Raw genomic sequence first — 18,582 nt, forward strand, 5'->3', positions numbered from 1 at the left:
AAGTCGCGCCATGTCCTGTCTGATAACCTCTCCCCAATACTTCTTAGGTCTTCCTCTACCTCTCCGCGTGCCCACTACATCCAGTCGCTCACACCTCCTCACCTGTGCATCAGTGCTCCTCCTCTGAATGTGCCCGAACCATCTGAGTCTTACTTCCCGCATCTTGTCCTCCATGGGGGCCACACCCACCTTCTCTCGAATATCTTCATTCCTAATCTTATCCATCCTTGTATGCCCGCACATCCACCTCAACATCCTCATCTCTGCTACTTTCATCTTCTGGATGTGTGAGTTCTTTACCGGCCAACATTCAGTTCCATACAACATGGCAGGCCTAACCACTGCTCTATAAAACTTACCTTTTAGTAACGGTGGCACTTTCTTGTCACACAAGACTCCCGACGCTAACCTCCACTTCATCCACCCCACCCCTATACGGTGTGTGACATCCTCGTCAATTTCCCCGATCCCCTGAATAACCGATCCAAGGTACTTGAAACTACCTCTCTTGGGAATGACTTGAGAGTCAAGCCTCACTTCAACTCCCGCTTCCATCGGCTCAACTCCAAATTTGCACTCGAGGTATTCCGTCTTCGTCCTACTCAACTTGAAACCTTTAGACTCAAGAGCATGTCTCCAAATCTCTAGCCTCTCGTTGACGCCGCCTCTTGTCTCGTCAATTAGAATAATGTCATCAGCAAATAGCATGCACCATGGAACCTCCCCTTGAATATGATGAGTCAGTGCATCCATCACCAGGGCAAATAGGAATGGGCTGAGCGCAGACCCTTGGTGCAACCCCGTAATAACTGGAAAGTGTTCAGAGTCGCCTCCTACTGTCCTAACCCGAGTCTTAGCTCCATCATACATGTCTTTAATCACCCTAATATAGTTACTCGGGACCCCTTTATCCTCTAAGCAGCTCCATAAGACCTTCCTAGGAACCTTATCGTACGCTTTCTCCAGATCAATAAACACCATGTGGAGATCCTTCTTCTTATCTCTGTACTGTTCCACCATCCTCCTAATAAGGTGGATAGCTTCTGTGGTAGATCGTCCCGGCATGAACCCGAACTGGTTGTCTGAAATAGACACCGTCCTTCGCACTCTCATTTCTACCACTCTCTCCCAAACTTTCATGGTATGACTTAGTAATTTGATGCCCCTATAGTTGTTACAGCTCTGGACATCACCTTTGTTCTTATACAACGGGACCATTGTACTCCACCTCCACTCTTCAGGCATTCTATTAGTCTTGAATATAACACTAAACAATGCAGTAAGTCATTCCAAGCCTGCTCTACCCACACACCTCCACAGTTCAACCGGAATTTCGTCTGGCCCGGTAGCTCTGCCCCTTCTCATCTTACGCATTGCCTCCATGACTTCATCGATCTCAATGTCCCTACAATTACTTAATTCATGGTGACTGTCGGCATTCCTCAATTCCCCAAGTATAATATCCTGATCCCCTTCTTCACTTAGAAGTTTATGAAAGTAGGTCTGCCACCTCCTCTTAATCTGGTCATCTCCCATCAAAACTTTGCCGTCATCATCTTTTATGCACCTCACTTGGTCCAGATCCCGAGTTGTCCTCTCTCTCGCCTTAGCGAGTCGGAATAACTTCTTCTCCCCACCTTTGTTCCTTAGTTCCTCATACAGACGAGCAAAAGTTGTCGTCTTAGCCTCCGTCACTGCCATCTTCGCCTCCTTCCTAGCTACCTTATACCTTTGACTGTTCTCTCTCTTCTCCTCTTCGTCAGTGCTCCCTACTAACCTTAGGTAAGCCGTCTTCTTTGCTTCCACTTTACCTTGGACAACCGCATTCCACCACCAATCTCCTTTGTGTCCACCATAGTGGCCCGTAGATATCCCTAACACCTCTCTCGCCGCCTTTCTTATACAGTCCGCCGTCGTCGACCACATTGTGTTTGCGTCCCCACTACTTCTCCAAGCTCCCATTACCGATAACCTTCCTTCCAACTCTTTAGCTTTATCCTTAGTTAAGGTGCCCCACCTAATCCTGGGGCGTCCTTGTACTGACCTCTTCTTCCTCCTTATCCTAATACAAATGTCCATCACCAAAAGCCTATGCTGCGTAGAGAGGGTCTCACCTGGGATAACCTTGCAGTCCTCGCACAACCTTCTGTCGCATCTCCTGAGAAGGAGATAGTTAATCTGAGTCTTCGCCACCGAACTTTGGTAAGTAACCAAATGTTCATCCCGCTTCGTAAAACTCGAGTTTGCAATGACTAGATCGAAAGCCTTGGCAAAAGGGGACTTAGGACACAAGGGCAGCCAGCTTCCAAAAAATTGAAAAAGAAGATCTGACTCCGATAAAAAATAAACAGAGAAGAACAGTAGCGTTCTCCCCAAAAAAATGGCTGACTGACCATACCCACGAGATTCATTCTCTCGTTCACTTAGAGAGCAGCAGACCCGCCCCTCTCGTTTTGGTTGAATTTTGGAGAACAGAAAATTTCCAGGAACAAGCAGCTTTCTTCTTCAAAAAAGAGCAGCAAAACCAGCACCAAACTACACGAAAACAGTCCCAAAAATCAGATCCAAGACACTCCCAAAATCCACCCCAACACCCACGAACGCAGCTGCCGAGCTTCAGCAAAAAATGGGTTCCCTCAGCTGAAGCTAAAAGGGATTCGAGAGTCGAGTGCGAGGTTGCCGTCGGTGGATTCCGATCGTGGTAGCTAGTGTTGGGTCCGTTTGTTGAGTTGCAGAAACTTTAAGTTGGGGTTTAGTCAATAAAGGTCCAATTCTTTACTTGATACTCCTCTAAATTTCATGTTTGATTTTGGTGGTATGATTCTGACGATGCCTCCGATGAGTGATATTTAGTTTAATTGATAGTATTTGATTATTGTGACTCAATGTTTTGCCTTGTTGAATATTCTGGAATCTTGTTGTTTAATTTAATTTGAGTCGGATGCCACTAAGTTAAAGAGCTAATAGATTCAGGTTTCGGACGTTGCACTATTCTTTTTATAACACCTCCATCTCCAGTTAAATCTATTGCATCACCCATGTTATCTAACTTTTCAGTAACAGTTCAATTTCCCCGGAGAAATATAAGGAAATTTGACGGCAAGAGGACAGCTACTCCGGCATCATCTGAAATTGGAGAGCATAATCAATTCGAATTTAGATTGAATGTTATTGATTGATTTATATATCTTGCTCTGTTTAGCATAATTGATCCTTCACTTGTTGATTGTTGAAAGAAAAGGATGGAAAGTTTAGGTGAAAATATAGCAATTTCAAGCCTTTTGTTAATTTGTTTAAAGATTCATGCATTATTTTACTAATGAATTCGTAGTTTTCCAAATTGTTGCTACTCACTTGTATGTGGAAAATCTTTATTAGCTAGTAGGAATACTTTAATTAAAACTACAAGTTTTAATATACGTGCGTATCACGTCAATCCATAAAGATTATGTAAATATTATTAAATATTATTAAATATTATTTTGAGATATAAAATAAATAAATATATAAATAAGGGTAAGTTTTTTACAATGTTGAAGTTAATCAATTTAGCAAGCTTAATAAAAGAATAATTTTCGGCCCACCTACCTCAGACGTCTTATTTACGTTTTACCTCCAATTCACCAAGTTAAGTGATTATCTTATGTCTTGTGTGATTAATTAGCGGAATTTATTATAAAGAAAGTAATAATAAGATTATAATAATAATTTATTCATCTTTTATATTTTGTTAGAATTAACGTTGAAAAAATCTTTATATTTTGTTAGAATTAAGAAGAATATTGAGAAAATTGTACATTATTTTAGTTATATAAATATAGATGACCAAATTAAGAATATCTTACCTTGTTTCCAGTGAGTTATATATTTATGTTTCTTATTTGTTCCATTACTTTTCTCTATTATTTTCACAAAACTAAACTTTTAGAATTATTCATAGTAGTATAAATTGTTATGGTCAGTTAAGAGTTACAGATAGTCAAACTATGGTCAGTTAAGAGTTATATGTTTACCGTCAGAAAATATTAAAGTTATGAGTTATATGTTTAATTCTTTAATGATAGACTGCAGTAGGTTGTATATATAGTTTTTCATTTTTTTTATCTTTTTCTCCCATATTGTTTAAAATATTATCTTTTACAATTATTCATAGCACGATATAATTTTTTACCGTCAGAAAATATTAAACTTATAGGTAATCAAAATATGGATTACACTTTAAATATTTAACGATAAAAGTATGTTTTTTTGAGAAAATAACTATATAATTTTACATATATACAATAATTTAAATATTTAAATATTAGAAAAGAAGTGTACATCCAATTGGAACTTTGAAATGGTTATCAAAGTCATATATGTATGTTCGTAATTTTTTTTTTGTCAAATTAAAATTTATATTTAACCAATGGAAATATTTACATCCGCTAGCCCATGAGCCTCTAGAGCTAGATCCTTTACGGTCTTTCTATTCTCATAACTACAGTTATGTACTTTTCCTAATCTCTTCGTGATTTATACATTGTTTCCGCTAGGATATCTATTTAACTGTTCTAACATTGACTTCCATTTGCTCATGTTCTGGCCTTTGATATGCAGCTGCAAGGCTATTTCTCGAACCTTTTCTGCATATGTAATACACTGGTTCTGAAATCTTCTTTTGTTCCTCTCCATCCATGTGTAATAAACTGTTGCTGCAAATAGAAATGTGAGAACTTGAGCTCGTGGTCTGCTGTTGTTTGTCCTCTTGATCAACCATTTTAATTCATGTTCCCAGCTTCCAACATTGTGTTTTTCTTTCAACCAGCCTACTAATGCAGCCCATATTGATCTAGCATAAGCACATTCAAAGAAAAGGTGATCCAGCGTCTCTTCTTTCTGGCTAGTGCATAACACACATTCCTTCGGCACATCAATCTTCCATTTTGCCAGTCTATCCACTGTTGCTAACCTTTGGTTGAGAGCTAGCCACAGAATAAATAGATGCCTTGGTATAGTAACATCTCCCAGCACAAGATTCTTCCATGTAACTTTCTGAAATTGAGACCTTGCTGCTATATACATTGTCTTGATGCTAAACTTCCCTTGCTTGGTCTACATAAATAAAAGAATAAGTGAATATTTTAATTTATATAAGGTAAAGATTTAATTAATTTTAATATCCTACGTATTAGGATTTCTTATATAGCACTTCAAAGTTTTAGTTGATTTAAAACTCCTAAATATTAGAAGAAAATTTAAATGATGATTTTGTCGAGTGTAAACTCCATTTTAAAGGGTAAAAAAAAGCGGACAACATTTCGCTAAGGTTAGGGTACGAGCTTTTGATAAGTACATAAGTTTAAAAAATCACATAGATATTACTCCTGTTGGTCCACTTTAATTGATTTTTTTATCGTTTGATATTAAAAAATTCACCTTTGAACATTAATTAACAATAAATTGACCATATTAATCTTAAGACCATATTAATCTTAATTTGTTCAAATACAACAAATACTACAAAGGCAATTTTCAAAAAAAAATTAATTCCTTCTTGATACCTGAAAAAATTATATATTATAGACTACTAAAAAGGCCAAAAAATTAATTAAATTGGACCAGAGGGAGTATCAAATAATGTGTTTGAGTTATAAAAGTTAAAAAAAATTATAAGTTTCTAAAAATAATGAATGTTGACCCTATCCAGCTATAGCTCAATAAAGGAAGTAATCATATCCCATTAAATTCTGCAAATGCCTTATTGTGATTTTGAGGACTTTATGAGAATCTTTAAGAAAATTGTACTGAAAATAAATAATATAAATATATTTTTCAAACTATTATTTAATGATTTGATGAATAATATATATCAAGAAATTTAATCTTTAATCTTTAGAGTTTTGGAAATGAGAAGTTTAGCTTATAGCTCTTAAATATTAATTTGATACATGACAATACAAAATCTAAAATTGACTAACGTTTTGTTAACAATTTACAACAAATAATTAATATATAAAAAAATGGACCGGTCATTTGCTGGAATAAATGCAAACAAAGAAAAAGTTAATTTAATTATGACAACTCAAATAGAATACAACTTATCTTTTACTATTTCATATTTATTACTTCAAATTTGCATTTTATCAATCTGACCCTCATACTATATTATATTGATTTTTTTATTTCTTTCACTGTCAGTGCTCTTTCTATAAAAATAAATTTATGTACCCTAATAAAGAGTTTGTAAACTTGAAAATGTATTTTTATTTTATGATAAATTTGAAAAAGAATTTAATAGGATTCTTTAGCTAGTTAGTTATATAATTTAGATACTTAATTATTTATTCTCAATATAAATGAAAATAATTCATAGTATAAGTATATACTATGAATTCTATGTTCCAAAGGATTAAAAAACTAATATGATCATATTTTACTTTTGAACCTTTATATTGAAGAATAATTAGTGTTGTTGACTCTGGTCAACTACTTTTATGAACTCTCTTTTTCCTTACCTCTTTTATATCTTTTATATTTTTAAAGTTTGTTATTTATTTTAATTATTGAATTTTATATTTAAATACTATATAAAAATATTTTTTGGGTTAAAAAGTAGCAAAAATTTGATATGCAAGTGTATTATGGTCCATATATATATAGGCACACACATGCAAAGAATTACAGTAATGTTATATTATCCAAATAAATAAATAAGGTATATTAGATAATTAAAATATTAAATAATTTTAAAGTCCTATATTAAGACTTCTTACATAGTTAATTAATGAATGATTTGATAAATAATATTACAATGAATTTCAAAAAGGGATAACTCTCTAAAGTATTAACCATTATATTACGTCTAAAATTAATAGATTACAATTATGTTACATCTTCTCTAAATAAATAAATAATTTATATTAGATAATTAAAATACTAATTTATTTAAAATTTCTTACATGATTCAAAGGATAACAAATTTTTAGTTGATTTTGAAAATGGGATAAATTTTTAAAGTGTTAGTCACTGTTCTACGCATAAACTTTGTACCACTATCCATCATAATAGTGTGCTTGGTAATATATTTGTTGTTATACATACTTTTACAACTTCTACAAAATCTAAATATGGAAAAATAATATTATTCATTTAAAGTTCTAAATATTAGGATTTCTTACCTAGTTCAAAAAAGGAAAAATTTAATAACTAAAATTTTATTTGATTTAGAAGTCCTAAATATAGGAAAACAACTAAATTACAATTTTATCCAATATGAAATTAGTTTTTAAAGGGTAAAAAAAGCGAACAATATTTCGTTAAGGGGTTTCGTGCTTTTAATATAGTATATATATGAATAGATTGATCAAAATTCTTAATATTAGCCATCTTAAGTATGAAATATTTGACTGTAGCGTAGAAGGAATTACAATGGTGTTTGGATTTTTTTTTTTGTCAAACGGGAGAAATTCTCTTTTAAGTTTCAACCCAAAATCTCAAAAGGCATAATTTTTTATTACTAAACGAAAATTAAATTGGATGTAAAGAAGGTAGCCTCAAAATTTTTAGAATCTTCTGACTAAGAAAGAAAACCTGCAGATTAGTCACAGAAATCCATATTGAACTACATTAGGCTTTAAATGTGTAACATCTTTTAATCCAAAATTAGCATATTCTTTTACTCCTAAAAAAGTTGAATTGGATGGTCAATAAGAAAATAAAAAGACATTAATGAAAAATAATTCTTCCAAAACCCATATAAAACATTTAAAACAAAAGCCAAAACAAACTAAAACAAGAAAAAACTTCAAAGATAACAACAATATTCTATAGAACGATCGGAAAAAGTATAAAGAACTCACCTACTAAGGAGCAATCACATATCGTTGGCAAATACTACAAATTAGCAAGTCTTTTTATACTATCAAGTCAAATAATATGGAAGGAATAAAAAATATATTACATAATTCAAATAAGAAAAGAATTTATGTAAAGAAAATCATAGTTGATTTTGAATTCCTAAAATATTTAGATTTTCTACATAGTTTAAATAAGGAAAGAATTAATAATTAATAATTTAATTGATTTTAAACTAATAATTAAATTACTAGTTTATCCATTGTGGAATCTATTTTTAATGGGTAAAAAAGGCGAACGACATTTCGCTAAAGGCCTTCGTACTTTTAATATAATATAGATAATTTATCAATCTGGCGAAGGTTAGTAATGACCAATCGGGTCAAATTTTGTAAATATAGTATAATAAGAACTTTGAGCTGTTAACATTTTCCCGTGATTAATTTTTTTTTCCTTTTTCACAATTTCACTTCCATAATTCTCATGCCTCACAATAATCTCAAAATTAGTTCAGAAAAACCAATCGTGAATATCGTAGCTTGCTTTAGGCGCGATTAATAATAAATTATCGAGACTATGAGTACAATTCTCGTGGCATGATCGTGATACGTAACCCCAAAATTCGAGTGCACGTTGGCGTGACTCGACCATCAGACATTTAAAATAAATAAATTATTGCGACTATGGGTACGGTTCCCGTGAAATAGTCATGAAACGTAAATCCCATTCAGATACCCGACCACAACTTTAAATTTTTAGTAATAAAATAAATATGTTGCAGATCGCGGGTACGATTCCCGTGACGCGGTTTGCAATGTGTACCAAAATGACAAGTGTACAACAATCGTGACTTGTTTCAGAAATAATTTCATAAATAATTAAAAACGGGTTAAAAAGTTAAAATGCACAATAGGTTCAAAACATGTAATAATTCAGATAATTAGGTCAATTATTAATAGTTGATCGACCGTGCTAAAACCACGGAATCTGGGAATGTCTAACACTTTCTTTCGGGTTAACAGAATTCCTTACCCGAATTTTTGTGTTTCGCAGACCGTAAAACAGAGTCAAAACTTCCTCGATTCGAGATTTTAAACCGGTGACTCGGGACACCATAAATTATCCCAAGTGACGACTCTGAATTTGAATAAATAATCCCGTTTCAATTTATGTCACTTTAATTGGAAAAACTCCCCTATATCCCTGCGGGTAGAAAAAGGAGGTGTGACACTTATTACACAAATACAAATTTTATACACTATCTTTTGTACATTTTGTATCTAATTTATACATAGTAAAAATAAATTTCATACAACTAATTATATATTATACAACTTATTTACAACTTTCATACATTATTTTTACCCAGTTATATACAACTACAATATTATACCACTTAAACACAATTTTTATACAAATTTTATACAATACATTTTTTGTATATTTTGTATCCGATTTATACATAGTAAAAATAATTTTCATACAACTAATTATATATTCTACAACTTATCTACAATTTTCATACATTATTTCTACCTAGTTATATACAGCTACAGTATCGTAAAACTTAAATATAATTTTTATACAAAATATTGTTCAACTTTTATACAATATTTAAATAATATATATATATATATATATATATATATATATATATATATATTATTCCACAATTTTACTACAATCTCTGTAGTATAATGTATGTCATGTTTTTTTTTCTTCTTCTTTTTTTTCTTCTTCTTTTTCGAGTTTCAATCTGAAATTCAGCCAAAATCAAGTCTAATCTTCACTAAAACACCCTCAAAATTGAGATATAAACTCCAAACCATATTTTCAATTGTTTGCAACACCACCCAATCCAAATAAATAATGGTTTTTGAAAACCCAAATTCGAATTTAAAGCTTCAAAGCTTTTTAATGGCTGTCAATGGTGGAATTGTTGTTCTCTTTTCCTTTGCTTTACATTACTGGAACTAGGGATTGAGAGATAGAGAGAGACGTAGAGAGAATTCCTAATTGTTTGCAACAATACCCAATTCAAACAAATAATATTTTTTGAAAACCCAAATTCTAATTCAAAGCTTTAAAGCTTTTTAATGGATGTCAATGGTGGAATTGATGCTCCCTTTTCCTTTGCTCTACATTACTGGAATTAGGGAGAGAGATAGGGAGAGGGAGAGAGGGAGAGGGAGAGAGGGAGAGAGAGGGAGGGAGAGAGAGGGAGAGAAATAATTGATTCCTAATATAAAGGGATACTCATTTAATTTCTAAAGTGTATATAATTGGTAAATTTGTATATAGGAGGTAATTAAATTGAAACTTGAGTAGGGAAGGTAATAAGGTTTCCAATAGTGTATAGGTATGTAAAAATCCCCTGTAGTTTCCCTTGGTTCCCTATAGTTGTTTTCTTTGAAAAATATTTAAACGCGCTAAGGGATTTATGTACATCTAAAGAGTTGGTTGAATTAAATAAATTCAGATATTGATAGGACTTAATTAGAAAGGAAACTAGGTGGTTATTGCTCATGCCAGCACGGGCCCAATATTACTTGGTTTTGTGTGAAAGGGCTGATAATAAAAATTGATGCATGTAAGTTAGTATCTAATTAGATAAGCAACACTACAACACTACATGCACACTAATTGCTGGATATTATTTATATACATTTTGAATCAAAATATACATTCTTTATCTCTATGGTAGCATCATATTAGCATATGCTTAAAGTTCAAAATGTATATTCTTTTTCAGATTCTTGCAGGCAACAGAAAATACTTTTCGGCTGAAGCTCAATGCCTTCTTCTTAATTTTTTTTAACCAAAAATTACCTGAAATAAAGAAGCAAGACAATAGACATTCGTCAAAGTGAAGGTGTCAAGCGGTCAAGGTAGAAGAAAAGAGGACACGTTCAGATGGTAGCAGCCTTCATGAATCTCAACAGATTCAATTTGGAAAAAGCAAAAAGACAAAGTAATTTAAGAGAGCAAAGCATTATGGAGCATGCAAAATATATTATCAGAATCTTTTCTGAGTATTTAACCCAATTAATTCTATAAGATCAATAATGTCACCAAATCTAACAATGTTTGGACAACGGAAGATATAGCTCATCTATGTGCAGGCAAATTCAAACAGACAAATTCAAATAGACACAAGTACCAGAGACGGGGTGAAAGGAACCTGCTATTTATATTTGTTCAGCCTTACCTATCTATCAAAATCATAATTCTGGCCTTTAGATACTGATTTTGTGAACCATTAATTGTTTTTATCAAGCCAAAAGCTCTCAATCTCAAAATGGCTTGAACAAGGTAAGAGTAAAAGAGCTTTCTTGAAGGAAATAACAAAGAGTAAAAAGCTTAAGCTTTTGCACTACTCTTACCTCCTTGTTAGAGCTAACAAATACTCACAATCTTGAAGCAGAAAGGATAAAATTTGACCAACAATCATATAGTAAAACATGATAGTACCTTTTACCAAGAGGAGAAGAGTAATAAATATTAACTATGTTGCTCTTAACCTTACAAGAGAAAAAATTATCATAAGAAAATACAAAAAGACACAGAGAAAAGGTGAATAGGGCTAATAATAAAGTGAAGGAGGTGGAGGAATAAAATGCTTTCAAATTTAAGTGTTTAGAGATCAATTGATATTTGTGCCTTTATTAGGTTAGTATTTTTCACTTTTCTAAATTGTTGCTTTAAGTTAGCATTTTTGTGGATGATAAAAAACTTTTTGTCAAGTACTCGCACTTCATGTAGCGAGAATACCTTGATGCTACTATAAAAACACAGTCAAGAAGAGCTTTTCAATGCAAATCCAATAGCTCTTTACAAGCTGATTGATTATGTTGTTATTGTACAGAGATTAGTGACGGGAAAATGGCAGACCCACAAAAGAGCTGCATAGCATACCCCTTTCAACCCCTAGTTGCGATAGTTGTTTTCAAGGGATATCATAGTTTAATTTTGGTACTAAGTATCTTTAGTAAGACTGCTCGAAACTAAAGCCGGAGAATATAGAGCATATACAGAAGGAAACAAAAATGAATGGACCTGGATCTTAGAAGTTAAAAGTACTGAAGAGTTTGATGTGTAACCACATGGACTAACCTAATAGTACAACAACAAAAAAGGACTGCAACAACATCTAGAAAAAGAGCAACAAAAGTAGTTCCAATCGCATCCAGAGAAACTTTAAAGATATTTGTAGTAACATCCAAGAAGCAGCAGCATAAGTGGCTTCAACTGCATCCAGAAACATCAGCAGAAAGTGGATCCAGTGGCAACCCAAAATAGTAGCAAAAGACCTTTCACTGGCGAGTGGCGACCAAACCAATAAATAACATTCAATCGAAGTATCTTTTTTAGATTGACTTACCTTGTTGCAAGCTTGCTCTTTGATTATTCAAAAGTGGAAGACTGAACCTTGTTCGTTGTAAATCTTCTCAGATATATTATAGGCATGTGATCGTTGTAAGACTGTATATCAATGGTATATCCAAGGACAAACATTGTATATTCAGCACAAGGTGCGTGACACCTGCAATACCAGTTATGGTTTATCGTTGTGTAAGACTATACATTAAAAGGTGTATCCAGGCACAATAAATAAAAGTTGTTTCTCTTACTTCGAATTCTGATTCCCCATCTCTAAGAAAAGGAAAATATGCGGAGATACGGAAATACTTATATCCTAATAAACCTTATGACTTAGACTCAGAAAAACACTTATATCCTAATGAATCTTATGACTTCGACTCAGCATGAACTTTTTCAGATAATATTCCCAGACAAATTTTTTGATGGGAAAGTGCAGTGACTATTATTTTGACTCCAAAATTTGATGCGTTTAATGTGTGCAACACATTCATATGCCAGTCATTCCCATCAAAAGACAAAAATGCAGCAAAGTTTTGAGAATATTACACAAGAATATGGATCAAAAAATTCATTTTGTGCAATTATGTTGCTAATGTTCCTGGCATATAACAACTTAGGACAAAAATCCATGGTTACAAAAGTGAATATTCAGTAAGACTATTCTACTAATCCAGCTTATAGATAATTAAAATTTTCATAGATGTAACATTTTAAGTAAAGAAAGTCTATATCAATGCACATAAGTCTCCAACTTCTCTAGCAAAAATATATTCGTTATCGCTCCTAATAAAATGTTCTATACAAACTTTGCTTTGTGGTAATTACTCTCTTGTTGATCCTATCGGGTAAATGACATTATTCATAAGTATATTTTTAACACATTTACTTCATAATAGGGTAAACTAATTAGGTACTATATTTTAGGGATTTTTTCATAAAGCACCATCTTTTAAGTCTAATTAGCCATTTATAGATACCCTTTGCTATATTACGTATTATAGATACCTTTTATATTTTTATACAATGTATTTTATGTATTTAAGCTATTGTATTCATTAATACAATAAAAAAAATAGGCGTAAAAACTGGAATTCCAGCTAAGTTTGACATGTATTTAGTTGTATTCAAGCGACATTAACGTTAAATACAGAAGGTTAAACTGGTTAAAAACGGAAGGAAATCAAATCACATGATATTCTCCTAATTTAACTCCATGAATTAAGAAAATCAAATCACATGATATTCTCCTAATTTAACTCCACGAACTAAGGAAATCAAATCACATGATATTCTCCTAATTTAACTCAACGAACTAAAACGATCCCTCATTAATCTGTATTTGAAAGATACATAATAAAGATTATAGCTGAATAAAGAGAAATACATATGAATAATATAGTTGAGTAGAACTGTATACAGTTGAATACAACAAAATACAACTTAATTCATCTGAATAAAACACTTGAATACAACAAAATACAACTGAATACAGCTGAATAAAACTCTTGAATGCAACAAAATACAACTAACTTCTGCTGAATAAAATAGTTAAATACAACTGATTAAAACTGAATACAAGAGAATACGCATAACTTTTTAATACATCTAAAATATATAAATTAATGCTACTGAATACATGTGAATACAGCTGAAATATAAATAGACGATTTGGGCGATCTAGAGAGAGAAGCAGCCTGATGGCTTCGCCGGCCGGCGGCCAGCCATTAATTCCGGCTGGTCAGCCCCTTAACACATCTGCCCAACCTCCTACAACAACTACAAACAATCCCCAGCCCTCAAATCCCACAAACGAAGCCATGAATTACGCAAAAGCTGTGAACCCTACTTCAACGACCACTGCCAAGCAGAATCGAGCCACTACAGTTGAACCAATTGCTCTTCGTCTATCAAAATCAACGAATTAAACTTACCCTAGGCGATTGTAATGGAATGACAATGGAGGAGAGCTAGAGAATTTGGGTGGGAGGAGAGGTATGAATCGTGGGTTGAGGGAGAAAGAGTAAAGTGTATGCAAAAAGAGAGAGAATGTGGTTAGTCAATTTTACTGTGATTATGTGAGAGAAAAGACTAAAAAGGAGAGAGAAAAATATTATTTAGCATATATGGTTGTAAGCACGTGATTTTTGCTTCACGAACAATCACTCCAAAAGAAAAATATATGTGTGTGACAAATGACCGCGCTGTACAAATCTTCGACTTTACATAATACGTGCTGTTGGTCATTTGTGGTTCTGTCCATGTTTTTTTAATTTAATGTTATCGATCAAAATACAAAATATGTGTCATTAAAAGAAAATTCACAAAAAATATATATGCATTTCTAGGTTGTAATTTAACCATTTAAAAGTTTTTTTTATATGTGTGTGAATAATGGTGTTAAGTATTGATTAATGGGTATTTCAAATTCATTTTTTGTTTAGTTGTATTTTAAAATTAGAAAACAAAATAAAAGAGTGCAAATTATTTAAGAAATCGGATTGGGCCTATTTATTTCAAAATTTTTGAGGCCCAGAAGCAGCCCAAGTCAGCCAGCCCAAGACCCATCCGCAGGTCATCAAAACGACGTAGTTCAATACCAAGACTACGTCGTTTCAAGGACTGCTCATCTCAGCCGTTCCAACCAATCCAATCCAACGGCCCAGGATCCCCGTCATTAACTCGTTTTCAAACCCGACCCAAGAACCAGTTCGAACCGACCCCCCAACCAAGGCCAAACGGTGTCGTTCCGCATTAGGTGAATGATCCTGGCCATCAATTTCGATTCATCCAACGGCCAGGATCTAATTACCCGTTACATATATAAACCTAACCCTTTACCCAGCCCCCTATATGAACACCCCCCTTCCGTCGTCCCCAAGCTCGAACCCAGACCTCCCATTAGGAACCCTAGCCGCCCCATCTCCCCTCGCCATTAAAGCCGGCGGCATGGACGTCGGTGACCACCTCCTGAACACCCTAGGACCACCTCACCACCCCAAACCCGAATCTGTTACCCCTAGCCTCGAATCACCTTCCTTCATCTCGAATCTTCATTTGAAGATTTGAGTCGAACTCTGACCTACACCAAACCTCACCATATTCGTACCAGACACTCCCCTGACCTCCCTCGTGACCAAACCGAGCTTGGTTTGGTCCGAATCTACCCACAACTCCTAGAATCTCAAATCTGAAGAGCCAAACCTTAGAACACCAGAACCTGGGGAATCTGACTTGTTTCATAGAGGGTTTGGGGTCTAATAGACTTCATTCAAGGTGTTTTCGGTTGAGAACACCCCGATTAAAGTCTGTTCGGCTTCAAAAGGCCAAATCTGATTCGGACCTGGGTCAACTTTTCTTAAAAAGTTTTCAGTAAGTTTTTCTTTTCTTTTTATGTTTCATTTGCATGCTGATTAAGTTTATTAGCATGTTTCTGTTGTGTTTATTTGGTTTTTCTGGTATTTTTCTTAAATTCCTTCCACCTCTGACAAAGACATTTTACTTGATTGTTTGTTCTTCTCTGTATGTGAATACATCTGGTGATATACATGCTCGTCAATTAGATTTGTTCGTCCAATAGTTAATTCATATAGGTTCCCAGTAATTGAACAAAAGTTGTCTGAAGCCATTCAGGACCCTGTACGTATTGTTTATATGAACGACTGATTATTACGTGTTACGATTAATATAGTCGAGTCGATGTATGTCGTCAATTAGTTTCAGCCATTAATGGTAACAACTTGATTCATGCTGTTTGTTTCTGCTGTGATCGTATTTGAATTCCATTAGGAACTGAATTGTGTTGCCTATTGATTTTGTTCAATTTGAATCAAAAACACATTTAGGGGGTAAGTTATAATGGCAGTTCAGACTTTGGTCTTAAATGGATGGCATGTTTGCTTGGTTTAGATTGTGGGTAGCATGTGTATGGTCAGCTGTTAAGGAATTAAAATAATTGGACAGCATGTGCTGTCAGATTATATTCCTGCTGCCCATACTTTGGATAAATAAATAAGAGATTAGGACACTTTAACAACAAAATAGAGAGGGGCTGTCAGGGATCTCATGGGAGGTCTGGTTATTTAAAATAGCTGAGTGGAAAAACAGCAGGGAGGGGGGAATTCTGAGTTGTCAAACAGACTGTAAAGTGCTGAGTTTAGGCTATAAAAGAGGCAGACCTTCCATTAGAAGGGGAGATTTTTAGAGCCTGGAGAGAAGGTTTTCTTAAAAAAGCTTGAAAGAAAGAAACATAAATTCTCAGAATATTGTAACCAAACACTGTCTGAAACCTACATAAGAATTCAAGCTGGTAAAAGCTGTCTTGGCCAATTGTTGTTGTTTATTTGCCAAGTTATTTGTGATCATTGCATTGCTGTTGCTATTGTCGTGAATATTCTGGTTTTCTCGGTTGTTTTCTACTCTGTTTTCTGGGATTTTCTGCGTGGTGCTTTATCACTTGAAGGCTTCATAATTGAGGCTGGTTATTGTTGTTGGTTGTTGTTGTTGTTGTGTTTGCTGCTTGGTTGCCCGTTGCTGACATCTTTCTTCTTCTCCTGCTTTTGTTCCTCTATACCAGGTACACGACTAATACTGTCTATGTAACTTGAAAGTTTGAGCATGAATACAAAAGAGAAGATTTGAAGACGTTTAGGTCCACATGTAGTTGTTATATCGAGTGTCATGTAGAGTGTATTGGTTTACATTCTTATTAGGTACTGGAGTTGGTCATTTCATATAGTGAATGTAAATGTAGGATAATTTAATATTATATGGTGTGTAATTTGACAGATAAGAGGATTGGCAGTATAATAGGCTATAACCTGGAAGTGAGTTGTGTTTTTGTGATTGGCATGTCCTTAAATGTATGTCAAAACATAAAACTATCCATGTTAGTTAATTTCGTTTCCTTTTGATAAACTGTCTCATTATAATTGTCGAACCACACCCTTATAACAAATAGCACAAGTCTGCGTTCCTCAACCTCACGGGGGCGAGCCTAGGTCGAAATAGACCGGGCAGGCTCGCATCGGATAAACAGTAGCCCAGGTCTGGCCCATCCCGCATGAGCTGGATTTGGGCCCATAATGTTCGATTAGCTGTCCGTGCGCATAGCCACGTTTTTCTTGTTCTGAAAAAGCATTTTGAATCCTGCTATAAATAACCTGCAAGCATGTAATTAACTAGGGCTATCTCTGTTTTCAATTAGTAGAGACAAACGCGACAAGAAACGTAGTTGCTATAGGATATCCTTTTAAAATAAGGACGAGATGAGCCTCGACAAATAAAAACGCACAAGCTGCGGGGCCCTCATTAAATGTATATATCGAAGCATTCAGCTTCCAAGGCGGGTCGTTTAGCAAATCTCACGACCCCCCCGGAATAATAACGCGATAGTCTCTTTTAGGCGCGCCTTTAATAATCTATCCTCTTAAACTCGGGTGTGAATTTCATGCGACCCAAATCCAAATCCCAAAACATCAAATAAAATATGTTCCGGATTGTGGGTGCATTTCATGTGACGCAGTCCAAAGACGTGTTTTAAGCGATGTTCACATTCTTTTAAAAATAATAATAATAAAGTGGTAAAAAGTTAAAATTGGCACATCGGTTCATAATTGTATTAAAATCAGATAAATAAGCCGAATATGACAGTTGAGCGACCGTGCTAGAACCACGGAACTCGGGAATGCCTAACACCTTCTCCCGGGTTAACAGAATTCCTTATCCGGATTTCTGGTACGCAGACTGTAATATAGAGTCATTCTTTTCCTCGATTCGGGATTAAAATTGGTGACTTGGGACACCTTAAATCTCCCAAGTGGCGACTCTGAAATAAATAAACCAATCCCGTTTCGATTGTCCTTTAATTGTGAGAGAAAAGACTAAAAAGGAGAGAGAAAAATATTATTTAGCATATATGGTGCCTTAAATGTAGGATGTAACTATAATTAGATATTTGGCTATAAAGTATAAAAGGTATCTATAGGATGTAATATTTTAAAATGGTATTTATTTAAAATAAATAGGGTACTAAGGTTTTCTATAGGGTGTAAACATTCCTATATTTTTTCCTCTAGTAGCTGCTGTAAGTATGTTGGCTTTGCACCTAATCGTTCATACATTAAATATCAACAATTAATATACTATTCCGATGGTAATAAATACATATCTGTATTTATAATTGTATGCTATCAAGAATTATATATTGTCAAAGCATATAACTTACACTCATACAAATTATACTTTTGACAAAGAAGATAACGTATTTTTAACAGGCAATCCTTATTCTTTAGATTAATTTTTTACTTTTCATTACCGATTATCTGTAAATTGTCTTTTAATTGTGATTGGTAGAGTGACAGTCAA

General features: G+C 34.0%; 1 protein-coding gene across 1 annotated transcript; it reads right to left on the reverse strand.

The window, feature by feature from the left end:
* Positions 1-4,515: 4,515 nt before the first annotated feature.
* On the reverse strand, positions 4,516-5,064 carry LOC104219145 (uncharacterized). Its single transcript, XM_009769785.2, has one exon. The coding sequence runs from the start codon at positions 5,062-5,064 to the stop codon at positions 4,516-4,518; it is 549 nt and encodes a 182-aa protein (XP_009768087.2).
* Positions 5,065-18,582: the final 13,518 nt, after the last annotated feature.

This window comes from Nicotiana sylvestris, chromosome 2, assembly GCF_000393655.2.
Source record: "Nicotiana sylvestris chromosome 2, ASM39365v2, whole genome shotgun sequence".
Taxonomy (NCBI): Eukaryota; Viridiplantae; Streptophyta; class Magnoliopsida; order Solanales; family Solanaceae; genus Nicotiana; species Nicotiana sylvestris.